The sequence below is a fragment of the Triticum urartu genome, chromosome 2, assembly GCF_003073215.2.
Source record: "Triticum urartu cultivar G1812 chromosome 2, Tu2.1, whole genome shotgun sequence".
NCBI classification, from domain to species: Eukaryota; Viridiplantae; Streptophyta; class Magnoliopsida; order Poales; family Poaceae; genus Triticum; species Triticum urartu.
The window spans coordinates 627,978,857-628,002,339 of record NC_053023.1 but is presented as its reverse complement, the minus strand read 5'-3'; the positions used below and the strand labels follow the sequence as shown (position 1 = coordinate 628,002,339).

General features: G+C 47.1%; 1 protein-coding gene across 1 annotated transcript; it reads right to left on the bottom strand.

Annotated features, from left to right (window-relative positions):
* Nucleotides 1-20,819: 20,819 nt before the first annotated feature.
* LOC125533814 lies at nucleotides 20,820-22,476 on the bottom strand. The gene is made up of 2 exons (XM_048697157.1): nucleotides 22,317-22,476; nucleotides 20,820-22,231 (listed from the first exon to the last, which is right to left on the bottom strand). Exons 1-2 carry the CDS (start codon nucleotides 22,471-22,473, stop codon nucleotides 21,027-21,029), a joined length of 1,362 nt encoding a protein of 453 aa, XP_048553114.1. The 5' UTR covers nucleotides 22,474-22,476; the 3' UTR covers nucleotides 20,820-21,026.
* Between the last annotated feature and the right edge of the window lie 1,007 nt (nucleotides 22,477-23,483).

The following is a 23,483-nucleotide window of genomic DNA, read 5'->3' as shown; positions in this document are numbered from 1 at the left end:
TGCCTTCAATTCTGGAAAGGCCTACCTCTGTGCTGCTCAAGATGGTCTAGCCAGAGCCACGAACCAGTATGTAAAGGATGTACGGGTAAGTAAATCTGACGATTATATGTATCAGTAGCCCCTGAGACTTGAAACAGTTAGCAAAACTGATTTAAGGATCATCTTATTTTGTAGGTTCTTACAGAGAAGAATAGTCGACTGTCACAGGAGCTAGAGGAATGCAAGACCCAACTTCGGGCCGCTGTTGCCGCATTGAAGGAATCGAAAAAGTCCTCAGCTGGTAACATTTCTTTCAAAGAATGATAGGTACCATATAGTATGCGGCATGGCTGCAGGTCTAACAATAGATGTTTGCAGATGAATCCGGAGAGAATCCGGAGGAGCAGCACGCCGTACGACAGCTAAAGGCTGGCGAACGCGTGCTGACTGAGGTTAGGCGGGAGAAAAACAATCTCCAAGACGCCAATACCAAGCTGAGCGTGGAACTGAAAGATGTTCGAGCCCAGCTTGCGGACTCCGAGAAGGAGAATAAGCGGCTTCGATGCGGCATATTTAGTAAGTGCTTGAACGATCCCTTAATAAAGGGGACGGCGGAGAAGCTGGCTAACAGAGTTATTTCTGCACGTATGCTGACGGGTCGTCCCGCGGAGGAGATGCCCCGGTCTGCGGGTGATCTTTTATCCGAGCTCTCACAACTGCACGAACAAGTTCGGCAGGTGATGCAAGGCATTGCCCAGGCCTTGTGGCCCTCCGTCTCTCTGCCAGAAGGCGTTGGAGAGCTTTTGGAGAAGCTCAAGGGAGCACGACAGCGCTTCCGATTATGGAAGATGTCTGCCTGCCGTCAAGGTGCCAGGGAAGGCTGGGCCATGGTGAAGACACGGTATACCAAGGCTGACCCAAATCACATGGCCGAGGTCGGACCTGTGGGGCCCGATGGGAAAGAGATCCCCGTTAGCTTAGTCTATGGGCAAGTAGAATTAGCCGCAAAATATTCCCAATAGGATTGTAGGCTAGACCGCCTGTTGGATGGTATAGAAGAGGAATTTAGTCAGTCTACATGACTATGTAATTATAGTGACATGTATAATGCCTTCTAGCCGGATTGTAGATCATTTGTCATGGCGGACCTTTTTGCTTCAACCTCGGGACCCGATAGTCCGGAGTGTATCCGAATACCCGCTCAGTTATATAAGAACCGGGGTATGCGTGGAGACCAGGCGTAGGGGTCATTAGTGCTTGAACAGACAAGTTCCCAATTAGTTATGTTATATTACATGGGTAGTAAGAAACATCTTCCAGGGAGAATAGTTCCGTTAAGGGTTCCTTTCCCTGGGTACGCATGCCCTAAAGTGCATGTCCGGACTGCGAGAGGAAACGCAGGAAAAACATCTGGGGGCACATATGGAAAATAAATAAATAAAAATCATCTTTTGTTCACCGACCGAATATTCCCTTAAGAATGATAGCTTTCGGCTTCACCCAGTTTGAGGTACACATCCGGCTGACCCGGCAGTAACAATCGCAGAGGTGCTCCCCTTATGCCCTAGCCGAATTAACGGGAACGTAGGGCATAAATACAAGAGCCAGGCAACCCAGCTTGGCCAAAACTTAAGTCATATCGATGCATATAATGGCGAAGAAAAGGTACATGTGGAAGAATAACACATGTGCTGGGCATGAAGCCCAGATGGATAATTAAGCTTCTGTGTAAGAAGCCCCCAGGTATAATGAGCACGGTTAGCGCATCTATAATGTGCAAACGACGCACAAGTTGGCCTCTGAAGGCCTTAGAGAAAGAATAAAATAAAGAAAGAGAAAAAGGACAAGTAATGTATATGCAAAAAATGGACGGAGGAAGGATACGAACATAGAGTCCGGCACTAGGCGTAGAATCTTCGGAGCCTGGCTGCATTCCATGGGTTCGGCTCAAGTCGATTATTCGATGCATCCCGCAGACGGTACGCCCCATCGGTCAGAACTTGGTCAATAATGAAGGGACTTTCCCATTTGGGCTCGATCTTGGACTTTTTCTTCTCTGGCAGGCGTAGAACTAACTCGCCAACTTTATAAGTTTTGGCCCGTACTTCTCTGCTTTGGTATCTGCGAGCCTGTTGCTGATAAAATGCGAAATGGGCTTTTGCCATGTCGCGCTCCTCCTCCAGGGTGTCCAGACTGTCCTGCCGATCGAGCTCGGCCTCTCTTTCTTCGTACATGCGCACTCGAGGTGAGTCATGAATTATGTCACAGGGAAAAACTGCCTCCGCGTCGTACACCATAAAGAAGGGTGTATATCCGGTAGTGCGATTCGTCGTGGTCCGCAGCCCCCAGAGTACGGAGTCAAGCTCCTCTACCCAGTGCATGTTAGACTCCTTTAAGGACCTCACTAATCTGGGTTTAATGCCGCTCATGATAAGACCATTTGCTCGCTCAACTTGGCCGTTGGTTTGTGGGTGATAGACGCAAGCATAATCGAGCTTGATGCCCATGTTGCTGCACCCGAGTTTTACCTCGTCGGACGTGAAGTTTGTACCATTGTCAGTGATGATGCTGTGGGGGACGCCATAACGGTGTACAACCCCGGATATGAAGTCTATCACCGGTCCGGATTCAGCTGTTTTAACAGGTTTGGCTTCTATCCATTTGGTGAATTTATCTACCATGACCAATAAGTATTTTTTTCTTATGGGTTCCCCCTTTAAGGGCTCCAATCATGTCCAGCCCCCAGACCGCGAAAGGCCAGGTAATGGGGATTGTTTGGAGGGCGGTGGGTGGCATATGGCTTTGATTTGCAAAAAGCTGGCAACCAGCGCAGCGTTGGACCAAGTCCTGCGCGCCTGCCCGGGCCGTCGGCCAATAAAAACCTGTACGGAAGGCCTTGCTTACAAGGGCCCGGGCTACGGCGTGGTGGCCGCCGAGTCCGGCGTGAATTTCTGCCAAAAGCGTCCGCCCTTTCTCTTCAGAGATGCACCTTTGAAGGACTCCGGTAGTGCTTTTCTTATATAGCTCTCCCTCGTGGACCCTGTAGGCTTTAGATCGCCGCACTATGCAGCGTGCCTCATTTTGGTCCTCGGGAAGTTCCTGCCTAGTTAGGTAGGCCAGGAATGGTTCTGTCCATGGGGCGATGACGGCCATTATTACGTGGGCTGAAGGTGTTATTTCGGTGGCAGAGCCTCCGATTATGTCAGAGTGTTCGGTATCGGGTGTTTTGGCCGGGTCCGGACTATTGTTACAGGTGTCCCCTTCCCATACCACCGATGGCTTAAACAACCTCTCCAAAAAGATGTTGTGGGGGGGGACCACGTCGCGTTTTGCGCCAATGCGGGCGAGGATATCTGCCGCCTGATTGTTTTCCCGAGCCACATGGTGGAATTCGAGCCCCTCGAACCGAGCTGACATCTTTAGGATGGCGTTTCGATAGGCCGCCATCTTCGGATCCTTGGCATCAAAGTCTCCATTTATTTGGGATATTGCGAGGTTTGAATCCCCACGCACCTCCAGGCGTTGAATGCCCATGGAGACTGCCATCCGAAGACCATGCAATAGAGCTTCGTATCCGGATGCGTTGTTGGAGTCTGTATACAGTATCTGCAGTACGTACTGAATGGTTTCTCCTGTTGGGGACGTCGGGACGATGCCAGCCCCTAGACCAGCCAGCATTTTAGAACCGTCGAAGTGCATTATCCAATTGGAGTATGCGTCGTACTCTTTAGGGAGTTCGGCTTCCGTCCATTCGGCGACAAAGTCGGCCAATACTTGCGATTTAATGGCTCGCCGAGGTTTGTATGTTATCTCGAACAGGAGGAGCTCAATGGCCCATTTGGCTATCTGGATCGTAGCGTCATGATTGTTTATGATATCATTAAGTGGCACTTCCGAGGCTACTGTAATCGAACACTCTTGAAAGTAGTGTCGCAGCTTCCGGGATGCCATGAATACCGCATAGGCTATCTTTTGATAATGTGGGTACCGTGATTTGCATGGAGTGAGGACAGTGGATACATAGTATACCGGCTTTTGAAGAGGGAATTTATGCCCGTCAGCTTCTCGTCCGACGACGAGCACTGCACTTACAACTTGATGAGTTGTCGCAATGTACAACAACATTGGTTCGCCAATGTTTGGCGCGACCGGGATTGGGTTGGTTGCCGGTATGGCTTTTATTTCTTCCAATCCGGCTGTGGCGGCGTCCGTCCACTCGAAGTGTTCGGTGCGCTGAAGGAGGCAATAAAGGGGTAATGCCTTTTCTCCTAAGCGGGAGATAAAGCGGCTTAGAGCCACCACACATCCAGTTAGTTTCTGGATTTGTTTGAGGTCCGTTGGGATAGCCAACTGTGATAGAGCTCGGATGTTGGCCGGATTAGCTTCAATTCCTCTACTGGAGACAATGAAGCCCAGGAGCTTTCCGGCTGGTACGCCGAAAACACATTTTTCCAGATTGAGCTTGATGTCGTATGTTCGGAGGTTGTCGAACGTGAGCCTCAAGTCGTCTATTAGAGAGTCGACGTGTTTGGTTTTAACGACCACATCATCTACGTATGCCTCTACTGTTTTGCCGATCTGTTTCTCCAGACATGTCTGGATCATGCGCTTATATGTTGCGCCGGCGTTTTTGAGCCCAAAAGGCATTGTGTTGAAACAGAAGGGGTCGTATGGTGTGATAAATGCCGTTGCGGCTTGGTCGGACTCCGCCATCTTGATTTGGTGGTAGCCGGAGTATGCATCGGGGAAACACAATGACTCATGTCCTATGGTAGCATCGATAATTTGATCGATGCGGGGGAGGAAGAAGGGATCCTTTGGGCAAGCCTTGTTGAGGTCCTTGAAATTGACACATAGGCGCTAGGATTTGTCCTTCTTTGGTACCATCACCAAGTTTGCTAGCCAGTCTGGGTGTTTTATTTCTCTAATGAATCCGGCCTCCAATAACTTGGCTAGTTCCTCTCCCATAGCCTGTCTCTTAGGTTCAGACAAACGCCGAAGAGCCTGCTTGACCGGCTTGAATCCCTTTAGGATATTGAGGCTGTGCTCGGCCAGCCTGCGTGGGATTCCTGGCATGTCTAAGGGGTGCCAGGGGAATATGTCCCAATTCTCACGCAGGAACTCTCGTGGTGCGGTGTCCACGGCGGGGTTTAATTGTGCCCCGATGGAGGCTGTTTTTGTAGGGTCCGTTGGGTGGACTTGGAATTTGACTATTTCGTCCGCTGGTTTAAAAGAGGTGGACTTGGATCTTTTGTCAAGTATTACGTCGTCCCTGTCCACCATGGAGCGTAGCGCAGTTAATTCCTCGGCCGAAAGGGCTTCGGATAATGCCTCGAGGGCCAATGCGGCTGTTTTTTTCGGCACGGAGTGCTGTGTCCGGATCACTAGCGAGAGTGATGATTCCGTTGGGCCCAGGCATTTTGAGCTTCATGTACCCGTAATGGGGTATGGCTTGGAAGATCGTGAACGCCTCCCGTCCTAAAAGGGCGTGGTATCCACTACTGAACGGGGCCACTTGGAATGTAATTCCTTCGGACCTATAGTTCTCCGGCGTGCCGAATACCACATCTAGTGTGATTTTCCCAGCACAACGTGCTTCCCTACTGGGGATGATTCCTATGAAGGTTGTGCTGCTTTGCTCAATGCGGTTCCAGTCTATTTCCATTTTTTGAAGAGTTTCCTCATAGATGAGGTTTAATCCACTGCCGCCGTCCATGAGTACTTTGGTGAGTCAAAAGCCGTCCATAATTGGATTGAGGACCAGTGCGGTTGGTGCTCGGGCAGTTCAGAATTTAGGTTTGTCACTGGCATTGAAGGTAATAGCCGTGTCACTCCATGGATTCATTTCTGCTACGTGGCAGATTTCGGCGAGGCAGCGGAGTGTTCGCTTGCGCCTATTATTTGATGTGAAGGTTTCAAAAACTGTTAATACCGTATTGTTATCCATGGGATGGTGCTCTATGACATTTGGGATAAGAAGATCCTCACCACTTTTGGCCACCTGCCGGAGTATCCAACATGCTCTAAGGCTGTGCGTTGGTATGGTATCCGCTGTGCTATGAATTTTGCAGGGTCCGTTAAGCCATCCCTCCAATACGGTTCCATGCCCTGTGGAGGGTTTTTGTTTCTTTGCAACTAACTCAGGTGTCTTATGATAGTGCACCCTTTTACTTTGGACTGGGTGTATATTCTGAGCCGGATTATCCCAAAATTTCGTTTCGGTTTTCCAGGCGCTTTCCATCGCACAGTACTTTCGTACTATGGACGCCAAGTCAGTGAAGCGTGATATGTCATGGCGACTTAAGGCGTTAAGGATTCCCTTGTCTGTGCAATTATTGCAGAAAAATGAGACTGCGTCTTCCTCGCGATAGTCCTTAACCTTGTTCATCACAAGGACGAATCTGGCCCAATAATGATGTACTGTTTCATGGGGCTCTTGCTTGATGTAGGAAAGATCATTTATGTCTGGGTGGGTGGGTGGAATTGAGTCCTAACCCCTACCCAATCTGAGACCCAGGGGCTGAGGTGTTTCCAATATTGGAATTTCGGGTTCCGGTATGTTGCCCGATAAGTCTGGCCCGCTGCCTAACTCTAGGTTCAGGGCTTGGGTGATGTCCTCCCGTAAATGGGTATCCGGCTCGGAGAGCTCAGGAATCTGGACATAGTTAGTCCTCAAGATAGAAGAAGAATCGCCGCATTGTTCCTCCACCACCGCAACATGATGGGTGACCGGTGGAGAGTTAATCTCCCTTTGATCGGGTTTAAGCCCAATCCGATCATAGTCCATAGCGACTCCCAAGGCGGCGATGCGATCCAAGAGCTCGTTTAGGGAAGAGAGCTCCATTGGATCCATCTGCTCGGTGAATTCCGAGCCGATGTGGAGGTTGTTTTCGATGACCCGAGAAGTCATCGTCAGGGCAGCAGCCGAACGGGCGGTCATGATGAAACTGCCTAGCCGGAGAGTTTGGCCGACAGCCAGGGCTCCCCCGGCGGTGATGTTGTTCTTAACAACGAGACGAGGCATCCTTCCTTATGGTGACGGCACAGAGGAACTCTCAATGAAAGCACCAATGTCGGTGTCAAAACCAGTGGATCTCGGGTAGGGGGTCCCGAACTGTGCGTCTAAGGCGGATGGTAACAGGAGGTAGGGGACACGATGTTTTACCCAGGTTCGGGCCCTCTTGATGGAGGTAAAACCCTACGTCCTGCTTGATTATTCTTGATAATATGACTAGTACAAGAGTTGATCTACCACGAGATCGGAGAGGCTAAACCCTAGAAGCTAGCCTATGGTATGATTGTATGTTGTCCTACGGACTAAAACCCTTCGGTTTATATAGACACCGGAGGGGGCTAGGGTTACAGAAGGTCGGTTACAAAGGAGGAGATATACATATCCATATTGCCTAGCTTGCCTTCCACGCCAAGTAGAGTCCCATCCGGACACGGGACGAAGTCTTCAATCTTGTATCTTCATAGTCCAATAGTCCGGCGAAAGGATATAATCCGGCTGTCCAGATACCCCCTAATCCAGGACTCCCTCAGATGTAATAAAAGATTTGATATGAAAATAATATGATTTATGGATAAACTAGTGCATTTTTTTCTGGCGTGGTAGTACTCCGTAAAGCCACAGGATCAATAAAGAAAGAAATGTGTTATTCATGACGGTCCATAGAAGGGAGCTGGAACAAATAAATTGAGTTTTGTATGATCGTCACCACAAGGGTATGAAGGAAGAAGTACTATTGGATTTAAAGGAGATGTAATGTTGGAATATGGAATGATAATCCTCGAAAATATGAGTTAAAATTGTACAAGAGTGAAGTGGGCCATAACCCACAGGCCCAGGAGTTAATAAGAAGCAAGCACACTCTTGCTGAAGGAAGATATTTTGGAAGAAAACTCTGAGTTAATCAGCCGACATTTTAAGGAGGATACGAAAACCCGAGATTTGTGAAGAAACGTTAGATGTTTTGTTCATCTTGCAGAAACAATGGATTTATTCGAACTCAGTACGTCGACAAGAGAAATTCTGCAATGCGTGTGAGCATGCCCAAGTGTTAGAATACGTGATTCGGTGTCTGCATAGGTAGTAATGGTTCAAGTACGGGATGGATTGGCCCCCATACCGGAGACTTCTATCAAGAACTATCATATTTTGATGGAAAATCAAAGAGCCTTGAAAACCTTAGAAGAGTGTCGACACGTCAAGCCATAAAACCATAGAATGGTAGGACGATGGAACCCTTTACAGACAACCGTTGCCAATCGTAGGATATACGATGAGATTCAACCCCGGCCATTTTTACTGCAGGAGAAGCCATAAATTGTTGACCGCCAGGAGGCTCCGATAGTTTGTTAATATTGACGACAGACATGTCATATACAAAGACCCACTCTTCGGAAGAACCTCACTAGGATTGAGAGGACACAAGATTTTGACGAAAAAGGTCATGCCCCTACTGGGAGAGCACCAGTGAAAGAGTTATTCTAGGGAATATGAGAAGACCGACACCGTCAACCCAAAGGAATGAGCACATGAGTTTTGGACGGAACCATAACCCTGCTTTTAAATGTGGTAGCACATTAGACCATTCCAATCAATGGCATTGCTAGTAGACCCCAAACCCTAACCTTTTCTTGCTAGCCTCTTCGAATCTCGAGGATGAGATTCATTTTAAGTATGGTAGGTTTGTAACATCCCAAAATTCTAAATTTTGGAATGTTATGTTAAATAAATATTTATGATTGTTTGTTTGATTTTTGTGTGAAATTGAGTGGCATTTGGAAATTTCAGAGACATTTGAATTTTATTTGAATTTGGATTCAACTTGGCATTCGAAATTTATTTCATATACCCCTCACAAATACTTGTTTAAAAGTATGAGAGGAGCTAACATGACACTCCAAAAGTTAGGAGAAATTAATGCCACAAGTTTTTGAATTCAAATTGGAGTTTATTTGGAATAAAAAAATGTTTTTTTGTTTGGATTTTTGCCTCTGGAAAAATGTTCACGTTGTAGGGTTTATTTTTCTGATTTTATTGATATATATATGTCCTATATAAAAATACTATAGTTTTCTCTATATTTAGTTTTCTCTCTTTGTGTTTTTTTCAAAAAAAGGAAAAGAAACCCCCGAGCTGGCCAGGCCAACCGGCCCAGCTAGCCACCCGACGCAGCCCAGCTAGCCACCCGACGCAGCCCAGCCGCGCGCACGCCCGAGCCGTCTCCGCTTCGGTCGCCCGACCGAACCCTCCGCTCCCTCTCTCACTGACCGCGGGGCCCGCCCTCATCTCTTTCCCCTCGCCCACGCCATGCCGCACCAGAGCGCGACCACCGCCTCCTGACACCGCGATCTTCTCAGGATCGCGATCCCGTGTCGCCCCCTCCTCCAAGACCTTGCCCTATATAAACCCCTCGGCCTCCTCTCTCGATCCCCCTAAAACCCTAACCCCGAAAGCCACCACCGCCCATGCCCTCGCCGAACGCATCTCGCCGCCGCCGCCTCGGCTCGCCGCCACTCCCGACGCTGGTGAGCACTCTCTGCCCTCCCAGCATCATCACCCGAACCGCCACCTCCTCCCGCACCTCTTTGACATCCTCTCTCCGCCCAGGGATCGCCGGAGTCGCCGCCTTGAGCATTACCACTCGTCGCCGGAGTTGCAGAGCACCAGGAGCCCCGCCGAGTTCGTTCCACTCGTCTCCGTCGTCCCCGACCGCAGCAACTGCCACTCTCGACCTCGCCTCGCTCCGCCATCTCCCCGACATCACCGTCGTCGCCCCGGACCACCGGAGCCGCTGCGCTGTCGCCGCCCGAGCCACCGTCGTCCATCGTCGCCGTTGAGTTACTGTAAGCCGCCGGAACTCCCCACCACCGTTGGATCGCGCATGAACGGCCTAGATTAGATCACACGAAGGGTTAGGTTTATTTGTTTAGATCGGTTTTAGTTCGGTCTTTTTCCAGTTTAGTTACGGTTTTTTAATTCATCGAACCGGTCGGTTATTCTGTTTAGCCGCGGGCGCATTTTAGTTAGTGTTCGCCTGAGCGTTAGATAGGCCCAGTAGCGCCTGTTTTTTTCGTTTCTCTTTTTAAAACAGAATAGTTCTATTCTTGTAAAGTCTATATCTTTTAGGTTGTTTAATATTTTTAGTTGATTCTTTTTTTGTTAGTTTACAAATTTCTTGTAGTTTCTGTAGAAAATAGATTCGGCCATGTTTTAGTTTTTAAAATTTTTTTTATATTAGTTTTAGTTCAGATTGCTTTCTGTAGTATTAGAGGGTGAACTTTTATTTACAAAAAAATAGAATGTTTTATTTTTTTGTTACTAGTTTTGTTTTAAGCATAATTTGAGTTTCAATTTAGCTTTTATTGTGTTTCCTTTTGCTAGTAAAACTTTATGAAAAATATTTTATGTTAACTTAGTTGATTTAAATTTCTTTTTTCTGTTAAAATTATTAGTTTAGTATTTTCTTTGTTATGTTTTGCTTAGGAAAAAACTATTTTGTGATATGTCTTAGAGTTTTCTTTTGTAGTTTTGTTGTGTAGTTTTCCTTTGTTCTTATTTGGTGTCCCTGGTTGTTTGCAATTTATTTGTTGGTTTATTATGAGTGTTAGAATTGCTTGCTAGTATGTTTGCTTATATGAATGCTATGTTTGACTATATAGATTTTCAACGGAGTGACGAATAGTTCTATCAAGTCTTTATTCTGAGAGTGTTGTTATCTTCATCAAGTAATACCAGGCAAGTTCACTTTGACCATGTTTTTCATACCTATGTTTTATTTGCATGTAGTAGCACCCTGTCAATAATCCCTCCAGTAGTGATATTGAATTCTTGTAGTTGAGTAGAATGCATGATGTAGGAACCCATCTCCCTGTTATCAAGCCCGGGATGTTATATAGTTTTAATGCTATGCTATAGTAGACGGGGTTTGGTATTAGTGCATGAGAGTGGTGTGAAGAAGGAGGACTCTACGTCAATGGCGATAACTTCATGATGGCACCGGCAAGGACTGCATCTTCAGGACTCCTCAAGATTTCAAGACTCGAGACAAGAATTCAATACACACTACTGGGTGAAGGACGGTTGACGGGCACCCTGGAGAAACCAGTGGTTGGACGAGATGCATGGAGAAGCGCCATGACATCTTGCGGAAAGCTTCACCCAGACTCAAAGAGACGGAAGAATACTTCATGTCCGGAAGCTTACCTATGCAACGGCAAGTCACTATGGGCTCTGGCTTGGTTGACCTTAGTTGTGACTTTGGTAGGGACGGTGCTAGAAGATGTAGAACTACGGTAGGATTGGATGAGCACCGGACAGTGGTCAGAGGAACTCTTCGGAAGACCATGTTTCGGTCATCTTGTTCTCAAACACCCTAAAGTGCGAGAATGTAAAGAGAGGGATCAAATCTTGCGGGTAAAGTGTACAAACCTCTATAGAGGGTTAAAACCTAATCGATTAGCCGTGTCCCCGGTTACGGACAACTTGAGCCTCTGGACTTGGATCTATCTCAGAACTCTCAACACCGGACTGATAAATTAATTGTGGGCAACTTATGATGATTTGGGCTATGAGACATCGGTTGGTGGAACCATGTCATGATAGAAAACAACGTAGTACAGACTCCGGATAATTCCTTTGATGTAGGGAAAATAAAACCAGCTTTTATGCAAACAAAACTCAGATACAGAGCCACAAAGCCATATTGCATATAGTATAGTTTATCATTTGTTTTCTATTATTGTGATCTTGCCAGTACATTCAATGTACTGACCTACACGGCTGCAATGTATCATGTTGCGGATATTTCTTCGACGAGTAAGAGTTACGATACAGGGTTACGGTCTACACTCAACTTGCTGATGGCATTGATGGGACTCCACACCCGATTGTTTGTTTCTGCTGTGACTTATGAGGTATATGTCAGTTTTACGTTATTTATACATGTGATTACACTTTGATATATACATTGATGTACTGTGTGTGCCAGCATACCGATCCAGGGATGGCACAGATACACAGAGGCTTGATCGTCTAAGGTCGGGTCGCTACACTGAGATGGGATCCATGTATTAGAACAAAGTATGGACTTTGATTGACTTGCCCGATGATCGGTGAGCCATTAAGAATAAATGGATTTTCAAGAGGAAGACGGACACTGATAGTAGTGTTACTATCTATAAAGCTCGAATTGTCGCAAAAGGTTTTTGACAAGTTCAAGATGTTGACTACGATGAGATTTTCTCACTCGTAGTGATGCTTAAGTCTGTCCGAATCATGTTAAAAATTGCCACATTTTATGAAATCTAGCAAATGGATGTCAAAACTGCATTCCTTAATGGATTTCTTAAAGAAGAGTTGTATATGATGCAAGAAGAAGGTTTTATCAATCCTAAAGGTGCTAACAAAGTGTGCAAGCTCCAGCGATCCATCTATGGACTGGTGCAAGCATCTCGGAGTTGGAATATATGCTTTGATAAAGTGATCAAAGCATATGGTTTTATACAGACTTGCGGTAAAGCTTGTATTTACAAGAAAGTGAGTGGGAGCACTACAGCCTTTCTGATAAGTATATGTGAGTGACATATTGTTGATCGGAAATGATGTAGAATTTTTCTAGAAAGCATAAAGGAGTGCTTGAAAGGAGTTTTTCAAAGAAAGACCTCGGTGAAGCTACTTACACATTGAGCATCAAGATCTATAGAGATAGATCAAGACGCTTGATAAGATTTTTCATTGAGTACATACCTTGACAAGATTTTGAAGTAGTTCAAAATGGAACAGTCAAAGAAGGAGTTCTTGCCTGTGTTGCAAGGTGTGAAGTTGAGTAAAGACTCAAAACCCGACCACGACAGAAAATAGAAAGAGAATGAAAAGTCATTCCCTTTGCCTTAGTCATAGGTTCTATAAAGTATGCCATGTTGTATACCAGTCCTATTGTATACTTTAGCATGATTTTGGCAAGGGAGTACAATAGTGATCTAGCAGTAGATCACTAGGCAGCGGTCAACATTATCCTTAGAGGATTAAGGAAATATTTCTCGATTATGGAGGTGATAAAAGAGTTCATCGTAAAGAGTTACGTCGATGCAAGCTTCTGACACCAATCTAGATGACTCTAAATCTCGATCTAGATACATATTGAAAGTGGGAGCAATTAGCTAGAGTAGCTCTATGCAGAGTATTGTAGACATAGAAATTTGCTAAATACATACGGATCTAAATATTGCAGACCCGTAGACTGAACTTCTCTCACAAGCAAAACATGATCACTCTGTGGGTGTTAATCACATAGCGATGTGAACTAGATTATTGACTCTAGTAAACCCTTTGGTATTAGTCACATGAAGATGTGAACTCATCACATGACGATGTGAACTAGATTATTGACTCTAGTGCAAGTGGGAGACTGAAGGAAATATGCCCTAGAGGCAATAATAAAGTTGTTATTTATATTTCCTTATATCATGATAAATGTTTATTATGCATGCTAGAATTGTACTAACCGGAAACTTAGTACATGTGTGAATACATAGACAAACAAAGTGTCCCTAGTATGTCTCTACTTGACTAGCTCGCTAATCAAAGATGGTTATGTTTCCTGACCATAGACATGTGTTGTCATTTGATGAACGGGGTCACGTCATTAGAGAATGATGTGATGGATAAGACCCATCCGTTAGCTTAGCACTATGATCGTTTAGTTTGTTGCTATTGCTTTCTTCATAACTTATACATGTTCCTATGACTATGAGATTAGGCAACTCCCGAATACCAAGGAACACTTAGTGTGCTATCAAACGTCACAACGTAACTGGGTGATTATAAAGATGCTCTACAAGTGTCTCCGATGGTGTTTGTTGAGTTGGCATAGATCGAGATTAGGATTTGTCACTCTGATTGTCGGAGATATCTCTGGACCATCTCGGCAATGCACATCACTATAAGCCTTGCAAGCAATGTGACTAATGAGTTAGTTACGGGATGATGCATGATACATCTCCAACGTATCTATAATTTAGGAACTATTCATGCCATGTTTACAATAGTTTTATATGATTTTAGTATGATTTGATTAGAACTAACCCGGACTGATGCCATTTTCAGCAGAACTACCGTGGTGTTGTTTTTGTGCACAAATAAAAGTTCTCGGAATGCGATGAAAATCAACGGAGAATTTTTCTGGAAAATATAAAAAATACTGGAACAAAAATCTACCGGAGGGGAGTCCCGTGGGCCCCACGAGGGTGGGGGGCGCGCCCCTGTGCCTCGTGGACTACCCGTGGGGCCCCTTGACTTGTTCTCGACGCCAACCTCTCCTATAAATACCCAAACCCCCAGAAATTAACCTAGATTGGAAGTTCCACTGCCGCAAGCCTCTATAGCCACGAGAAATCAATCTAGGCCCTCTCTGGCAACCTGCTGGAGGGGGCCATTATCACCGGAGGGCATGGAGGAGGATCCCGGAGGGGCCATCATCACCATGAATGCCAAGGACCAGAGGGAGAACCTCTCCCCATCCAGGGGGAGGCCATGGAGGAGGAAGCACAAGGGGGAGAACCTCTCCTCCTCTCTCTCGGTGGCACCGGAGTGCCATCGGGAGGGGAATCATCGCCGCGGTGATCGTCTTCATCAACATCACCATCCTCATCTCTTTTACGCGGTCCACTCTCCCGCACCCCGTTGTAATCCCTACTTGAACATGGTGCTTGATGCCACATATTATGATCCAATGATGTGTTGCCATCCTATGATGTTTGAGTAGATATCCTTTGTCTTTGGGTTGATTGATGATCTAGATTGGTACGAGTTGTATGTTTTATTTTGGTGCTGTCCTATTGTGCCCTTTGTGTCACGCAAGCGTGAGGGATTCCCGCTGTAGGGTGTTGCTATACGTTCATGATTCACTTATAGTGGGTTGCTTGAGTGACAGAAGCATAAACCCGAGTAAGGGGGTTGTTGCATATGGGATAAAGGGGACTTAATGCTTTAATGCTATGGTTGGGTTTTACCTTAATGATCTTTAGTAGTTGCGGATGCTTGCTAGAGTTCCAATCATAAGTGCATATGATCCAAGAAGAGAAAGTATGTTAGCTTATACCTACCCCTCATATGAAATTGCAATGACGACTATCGGTCTTGTTAACAATTGCCTAGGACAGTTCCGCACACCGACCCATCATTATTCCACACTCGCTATTTATAATATTTAGTAATATATTCTAACTTTATGATAACAACACCTACTTTCATATTTTAGCTCTCCGATACCATGCAAAGTTACCCTCTTCATACCCACAACGTAGTTTTATTTCTCGTTTCTAGTTGGAAGCAAACGTTCGGTGTATGTAGAGTCGTATGAGTGGCAGATAGGGCTTGAGAGAATATTGATCTTACCTTTAGCTCCTTGTGGGTTCGACACTCCATACTTATCACTTCCACCATTGGGAATTGCTACGATGATTCCCTGCACTTGGGGATTATCAATGCATTACGGAACGAGTAAAGAGACTTGCCAGTAACGAGACTGAACTAGGTATTGAGATACCGACGATCGAATCTCAGGCAAGTAACATACCGATGACAAAGGGAACAACGTATGTTGTTATGCGGTTTGACAGATAAAGATCTTCGTAGAATATGTAGGAACCAATATGAGCATCCAGGTTCCGCTATTGGTTATTGACTGGAGATGAGTCTCAGTCATGTCTACATAGTTCTTGAATCCGTAGGGTCCGCACGCTTAAAGTTCGGTGACGATCGGTATTATGAGTTTATGTGTTTTGATGTACCGAAGGTTGTTCGGAGTACCGAATGTGATCACGGGCATGACGAGGAGTCTCGAAATGGTCGAGATGTAAAGATCGATATATTGGATGACTATGTTTGGACATCGGAATGGTTCCAGATGAGTTCGGGCATTTACCGGAGTACCGGGAGGTTACCGGAACCCCTCGGGAAGTATATGGGCCTTATTGGGCCATAGTGGGAGAGAGGAGAAGGAAGCCTAGGAAGGGCCCCCCAAGCCCAATCCGAATTGGGTGCCCCCCCCCTTTTCCTTCCTCTCCTAGTCCAACTAGGGAAGGGGGGAATCCTACTCCCGGTGGGAGTAGGACTCCTCCAGGGCGCGCCATAGAGGGCCGGCCCTCCCCCTGCTCCACTCCTTTATATACGAGGGAGGGGGGAACCCCATAGATAGAGAAGTTGATCATTGATCCCTTAGCCGTGTGCGGTGCCCCCCTCCACCATAATCCACCTCGGTTATATCATCGTAGTGCTTAGGTGAAGCCCTGTGACGGTAGCTTCATCATCATCGTCATCACGCCGTCGTGCTGACGAAGCTCTCCCTCGACACTCAGATGGATCGAGAGTTCGTGGGATGTCACCGAGCTGAACGTGTGCATATCACGGAGGTGCCGTACTTTCGGTACTAGGATCGGTCGGATCGTGAAGACGTACCTACATCAACCGTGTTGTCATAACGCTTCCGCTTACGGTCTACGAGGATACGTGGACAACACTCTTCCCCTCTCGTTGCTATGCATCCCCATGATAGATCTTGCATGTGCGTAGGATTTTTTTTGAAATTACTGTGTTCCCCAACAGGGCCTCCATGACCGCCGTCGGGGGCCACGCCGCCCGTACCTTGGGTTCGTCCGTCGGTCGTGTTGACCAGCTTACCTAGAGAGTCTTTTTCCCAAGCCCTTGCTCCGGGGTTTTTTCTCCCCCCCCCCCCCGGTCATCTTGATCAGAGGTTTATTTTTGGTTTTCCGATCTACGATCGGTTTGCATCTCCCGCTGCCGCCGTTGACACCCATGCGCCACTACCCCAACATTGGCGCGACCGGCCGGCCTCTTCACTGATCCGACGGCCTCATGTGACAGGCGGCCCCTAACGGTCATCGTCCACGCGTCTGCCCGCCTATCACCCCGACCCGGCGGCCTCGCGCGATGCGGTCCATCACATCCGCCATTTGCGCGCCAGGTCGCCCATCGACCTACGTCGGTTGTCGCCTCCCTACTCCGACCAAGACTCGTGCATCGCCCCGACCCGGCGGCCTCACGCCATGCGGCGGCCTATCACAACTATTGTTCACGCGCCAGGCCACCCGTCGCTCCACCGCGCCTGTACGGCCACCCTGCCGACCGTCGTCGCCGGCTTCATCTCGAACTCCGTCGTCACCCCGCCTCCACCGTGCGGTGTCCCCAACCTCGTGCGCAATCAGATTGATCACCCGCCCGTCGCCGCGGTCAGCCTCATCTATGTTGTGCGACCGACTTGGCCCGTCAGTTGCGCGTGCCTTCGCAGGTTCCGTGAAGATCGTCCCCGAGTTCAGTGCACGCCTCCACCGATCAAGCGAGGGGTTGCCGCCGCATCGCCCCGTCGGGCCGAAGCACCGCCGCCCCATGGTTCTCCTCACGGCTACATCGACTCGCGCGCCGCCACTGGGTCGCGCCTTCAAGCCGTAGTGCCATGATACGCGGTCCCCGCCGCTTCCCCGAGGCTGTCCCCACGGTTCCATCGACCCGTGCTCCGCCGCTGCACCACTCCTTCAGGCTGTAGCGTCGCGGCCCACGGTCCACACAACCACCCCGAGGTCTTCCGCCGTCGCCCCGACCTGCCCGCTGCTGCTGCGTCGCCACTTCGAGCCGTAGCGCCGCGACCTGTGGTCCACTGCCATCCTCGTGCGTCGACCTCTTGTGGTATGCACCACGCCGCCTCCCTTGGCATGGGAACGCCCCCGTCTGCGTCGGTCTTCGTCACGCTATTGGGTTCCTTGCCTACTTCGAGCACCGCCATCGCGCTACTAACCTAGCCGCCGCCGCCACCCGTCCATCCCCTTCGTCTTCATCCAAGCACCAGCCCGTCGCCAGCGTCGCCATTATCTACCCCGACCACTTCATCTACTCCGTCCATCGTTGGTGACATCGGCCCCCATGTCGCTCGGCTCCACAACCATCATCGAGTCTTCTTCTCAGCTGGCCCCTTCGATTCCTAGACATGGCGTACAACTCGTGCAGGTCCCTCATCTACGCATGCCCGGTGCTGGCAACACCAATGTGTGTCTTCATCCATGACGTGTCCTCGGGCCTGGCAAGCCTGGTCAGCGGTTCGTCAACTTCGTCTCCGTCCGTCTACGCATGCCCGGTGCTGTTAACACCGACGCGTGCCTTCGTCTATGACGTGTCCCCGGGTTTGGCAAACTCGGCGGGACGCCTCTTCAACACTGTCCTCTACCCGGCACACACTACTTCGACACCACTCCGCCCATGACTAACTCGGCGCCTCCTTGCGCTCACGGCTCCACGACGACTTCCTCGACACCGGCTACCCCGTCTCGACATCAACCACGGCGTTCTTCGCACAACAACCTCGAACGCGGCTACACCACCTACGCTCTCAGCTACTTCGGCAAACAGCACAAAGGGCTACCGCCTTGCTTGAGCAACCTCGTCGGTTTCCACTCCAGCCACGACTCTGCGATGTATCGACCATTACGACTGTTGGGGGTGTCCAATCTCACCGTCTGCGTCGCTACCGTTGTGACTACAGTGGGATGTTGAGTATACTGATTATTAGGAAAGCCGATATAGACTAGGATTTGTTCCTACCTTGTATTGTACTCCAAGTTGATCATTGTACTCCTATATATATGCCCATGAGGCTCAAGCAATACAATCAATGATTCCACCAATCCCTCTCTATCCCTTCTAACAGGCTACATACCCTTTCGCATGGAAACCACAATTCTTCCTCGAAGATGGTATGGTTTCTAAGCAGTGTACATGCCTACTTTTGTGAAACATTCTAACACAATTACCACAACATACTAGGTCATATCATGACACCATGCCAAGTTTCATGCTTTTCAGACTTCATTTACATTTTCTAGAATTTAAAAACCAGTGAACTCCATGTTTACGTGGTTCACTCTTGCCACAGAGATCTTTGCAATTTATTTTCATGTCTGTATAAGGCATGCAAATATAATAAAGACCCTAAATATGATTTTTCTTAAACCATTTTTGTGCACTATTTCATCTACTCATATTTCAAATTTGAATTATATCCACTAAAAACTTAGAAATGCACTCGATGACTAAAATATAGAAAATGAGCCCCGATAAATGTCAAATTTGAACATGGAGTATGCCATGTTTTTGTTGAGTCTAGAAAAAGTTTCAAGACAACAATGAAGGAATTGACAATTCTCCTTCAAAGTTGATGCGTTTACTCTTGAAACCACAATTCTTGCTCGAAGATGGTCTGGATTTTAAGCAATGTATATGCTAAGTTTTTTCAAACCTAGTCAACTTTTTACCACAACATGTTGAGGTCATATCATGATACCATACCAAATTTTACGTTTTTCAGACTTCGTTTGCAATTTCTAGAATTATAAAATCCAATAAACTCCATGTTTGTAACCGACTCTTTCCATAGAGGCCTTTGTTTTTTTTCATTGCTTGTATAAGACATACAAATATAGTCAAGACCAAAAATATAAATTTTTAAACCATTTTTATGCCCTAATTCATTATTTGTACTTAAAATTAGAATTATATCCATTAAATGCCTAGACATTCACACAATGACTTAAACATAGCAAATGAACCCCAAAGAATGCCAAATTTGAACTTCATTGACTGTATGTTGTAATTTGATTATAGAAAAAAATCAAGGTCAAACGATGAAGGGAAATTTAATTCTCCTTCAAACGCATTCCCTCTCGTAACCATGATTTTCCTAAAACGATGTAACCGTCTCTAAGGAGTATACATGACAACTTTTGTGAAATCTTCTCAATTTTATACTACAACATAATAAGGTCATATCATGACACCATGCCAAGGTTCGTGTTTTTCATACTTCATTTAATATAAAAAAACATTAAACTCAATGTTTGTGGTTGAACCTTGCCACAAATATCTTTGAAATTTCTCTCATTTTTTGTATAAGGCATACAAATATACACAAGACCCTAAATATGATTTTTTTTTTTTGTAACATTTTTGTGCACTATTTCATGCACTCATAATTTTGAATTATATCCATTAAACACCTAAAAATGTACTTAATGACTTAAATATAGCAAATGAACCCTGAAGAATGTTGAAACTGAACACGAATGATGATACGTTGTAGGTTGAGTGTAGAAAAAAAATTCAAGGTCAAATGATGAAGTAAAGGTGAATTCTACTTCCAACGCAAGACATCACCCACGATTGCATTTTTCAAACTGTGTGCGATGGAAGACTAGAGAACACACATTTTTTGAAAAACCCATGTGCTATGTGTGGCACACGGTTACTTTTTAAAACACGATTGTTGTTTTTTCTTAAAAAAATTATGCAATGATAGGGTACATCACACACACACAATTTTGCAAAAATATGTGCAATGTATCACACACTGTTCCATTTCTGAAACCGTGTGGGATGATAGGCTACATCACACACATTTTTTTACAAAAGCCCGTGTGCAAGGCATCACATACGGTTGCGTTTTAAAAGCTGGTTGGTATGATAGATCACGCCGCACACACATTTTCTGTAAAACCATGTGCAATGCATCACATGTTTACGGTTTTATAATCATGATCGATGATAGGACACACTGCACAACATTTTTTTTTGCGAAAACTGTGTGCAAGGATTACACATGGTTGTGTTTTCAGAACTGTGTGTGATATTGCAACATCAAACACGTTTTTTCGCCAAAGCGTGTGCGATGTATACATCATAGTTTTTGTCTAGCGTGTGTGATAGTGTCTTAATAACACCATTCTGCACTAGTGTATTGAGATGGAGGATTCAAACCAAACAAATTCCTAGCTCGAAGTTTGACTCCAGTTTCGAAATGGAAAACAGTGCTAAATAACGCACCTGAAGTTTCAGCACCACAACTATAATTGGATGTCCATGATACAGTGAGATACTTGTGCAATTTAACTTGAGTTGAACACGCCATAGCACATTTCAACACACCATAGATACTGACGCCTTGCAAAGCAACACAACATCAGTCAAGGTAGTCTCACGGAAGTAGCCATGTCGTCTGACGCATCTTGTTTCTATCCCTATCACGTTTCCATGAGACCATCGGCAGAGGAGATGAGACCTCGCCGTCTATCATGTCGTAAACACCGATGGAAGTTTCATTGCTCTTGTGACTATAGCCCTTGTAATATTCATCATCGTCCAAGAAAAAGATCCGGTCACCCTTCATCCCGTACTGAGACACGGGAACGGCCCGTGAGCAGCTCCGCCCAACAAAAACCACCTGGTCCTCTCCCAAGGTCGTCACGCTGACCCACCGTGAGCGCTTGAAGTCAGCCTCGAACACCTCGAACTCGCTCTCTCCAGCCAAAACATGGTCCAGCACCAGCCTGCACCAGATCTTCCTGCGTATCATTAGCAGCTTGCCGCATGATTCGACCAGGTAAACCTTGATCTTGATGGTGCTGTTGCTTGGCGTCCAATCCAAATCACATGGATCGCCATTGATGATCCGTCCGATCCGAGAAATCTGCGGGTCGCCGGTGCTCTCGTCCTGACCAATGTTCACCACGAAGAGGTCCTCGCCATAGTCAATGGCGTAGAGCTTGCCCTGGTAGAACGCCATATCTTTGTAATCCTTGCACTCATCGTACGCGCGTACCGAGCACGAGGTAGCCCCTGGCCGGCACAGCAGGATCTGGCCGAGCATTTCATGGCAGACAAATGCAGCGGCGAGGTTTGGCGAGCACAGCATCAGCTTACTCAGCAGGAGAGTGTCCGCGTTTCTGATGAGCAGCCATGTGCCGCGGGTGTGCCGTTCGTGCTCTGGTATGTGCTTCAGATCCGCATGCGGTGGACGGAGCCGGACGTCAGAGAGTGCAGGGAGCGTCACGGTGGCGCCGGTGAATGGATCCACGAGGAAGCATCCGTCGTCGCGTAGGAAGGCGAGCCAGCGGCCGCAGGCGCTGTTGTACCCCGCGAAGCCGCAGCCTGGGAAGCGGAAGCGCTTGCTGTAAGGGAGGCTGTAGAAGGTGCCGTCCGGGAGCGCGAGCAGAGGCAGCACCGGGAGCACGCGGTGGTGCAGCTCGGCGGCGCGCCACTGCGGGCATACCGCGGCGAAGCGGGCGCGGTCGGCGCACGCGGGGAGGAGCCGGAGCACCAGCCCGGCCAGGTCCAGCGGGATGGCCGACCACGAAGATGGCGAGGGTGGTTGCGTCTCCGACATCGGTCCGTCGTCCGATCCTGCAAAGAAGAACCAGGTCGCCGCTCGCCCGACAGCTTCAGCTGAAGGAAGGCTGCACCGACAGGTGCATGATAGACGGGTTACCTGTTATCGGCGCCGGAGTGGGTGGAGGTGGACCGCGTGGCCTGCCGCTAGGGAGGCCTATCACATGGCCACCGCCGTTGCTGCTGCTGGGGAAGGGGGACCTGTGTAGGCGTGTAGCTGGAGCAATGGAATGCAAGTTTGCTGGCCGAAGGAACATGTAGTTTAGTATCAGCGGTGAACATAAAATAATTTCAAGAGTTAATTTAAGGGCACAGAGCAGCCGTCCGCCGGCGGCATGACAACGACTTTGGCCTCGGTCCAGTCGTCTCGTCTCTCGAGGATCGTCAATTTCTTTGTAAACCTACAATGTTAACGGTAACTTAAAGACAGCTGATCATATAGAGGATTGTCACTTTCTTTGTAAACCCACAAATCTCCCCTTCGTCCTCTCTGCCGCTAACGGAGGACACCACAAGCAAGAATTTTTGTCCAAAATGACCACCTGCCAAATCAAATTGACAAAAAAAAACACCTTTGAATGTAAACGACAGAAAAGATCAGCTGGACTGTGGAGGCAGGGCTGCCAGCCGAAACATGGCACTTACCGCCACAGACGAAGGCTGCAGGGCCTGCCGCCACAGCGGGGGGCGGCACCCCTTGCACCACAGGATTTGGAGCAACGTGGCCTCTTTTGGTTCATAGGATAGGATTATCATAGGAATAGGAATCTTGTAGAAAATGAGATGACATGTATCTCAAATCCTATGAGTAGGAATAGGAAACAAGATGTCATTCGATTGACATCAAAGAAAAATTTTCCATTGAGTCTAGGCTTTTTTTTATTTTCCTATAAAATGTGGAGGATAGGAACCAATCCTATGTAGGAATAGAAATCCATTCATATGAACCAAAGAGCTCTAAAAAAATCCTATAAAAATTCTATCCTTTAGAATTTCTTGAAATTTCTCTAAACCAAAGAAGGCCTATTAAATGAAAAACGGATGATATGGCACCTGCCGCCATGGGCTGTGGCGGCAGCCAAGCATATTTGTACGCAAGACGGATCAGGTCGATCACGATGACTAGCTAGCTGGCTCCTCTACTCCCATCAACGCACCTACTTCCTCCGTTTCGAATTATTTGTCTTGGATTTGTTTAGATATGGATGTATCTAGACTTATTTTAGTGCTATATATCTCCGTATTTAGACAAATTTAAGACAAGTAA

Excerpts from the sequence above, each read along its gene's own strand:
- LOC125533814 (XM_048697157.1), bottom strand. The coding sequence starts at position 22,473 with ATGTTCCTTCGGCCAGCAAACTTGCATTCCATTGCTCCAGCTACACGC. Across the intron at positions 22,232-22,316 it reads CACTCCGGCGCCGATAACAG|GATCGGACGACGGACCGATG; the intron begins GTAACCCGTCTA and ends TCTTCTTTGCAG.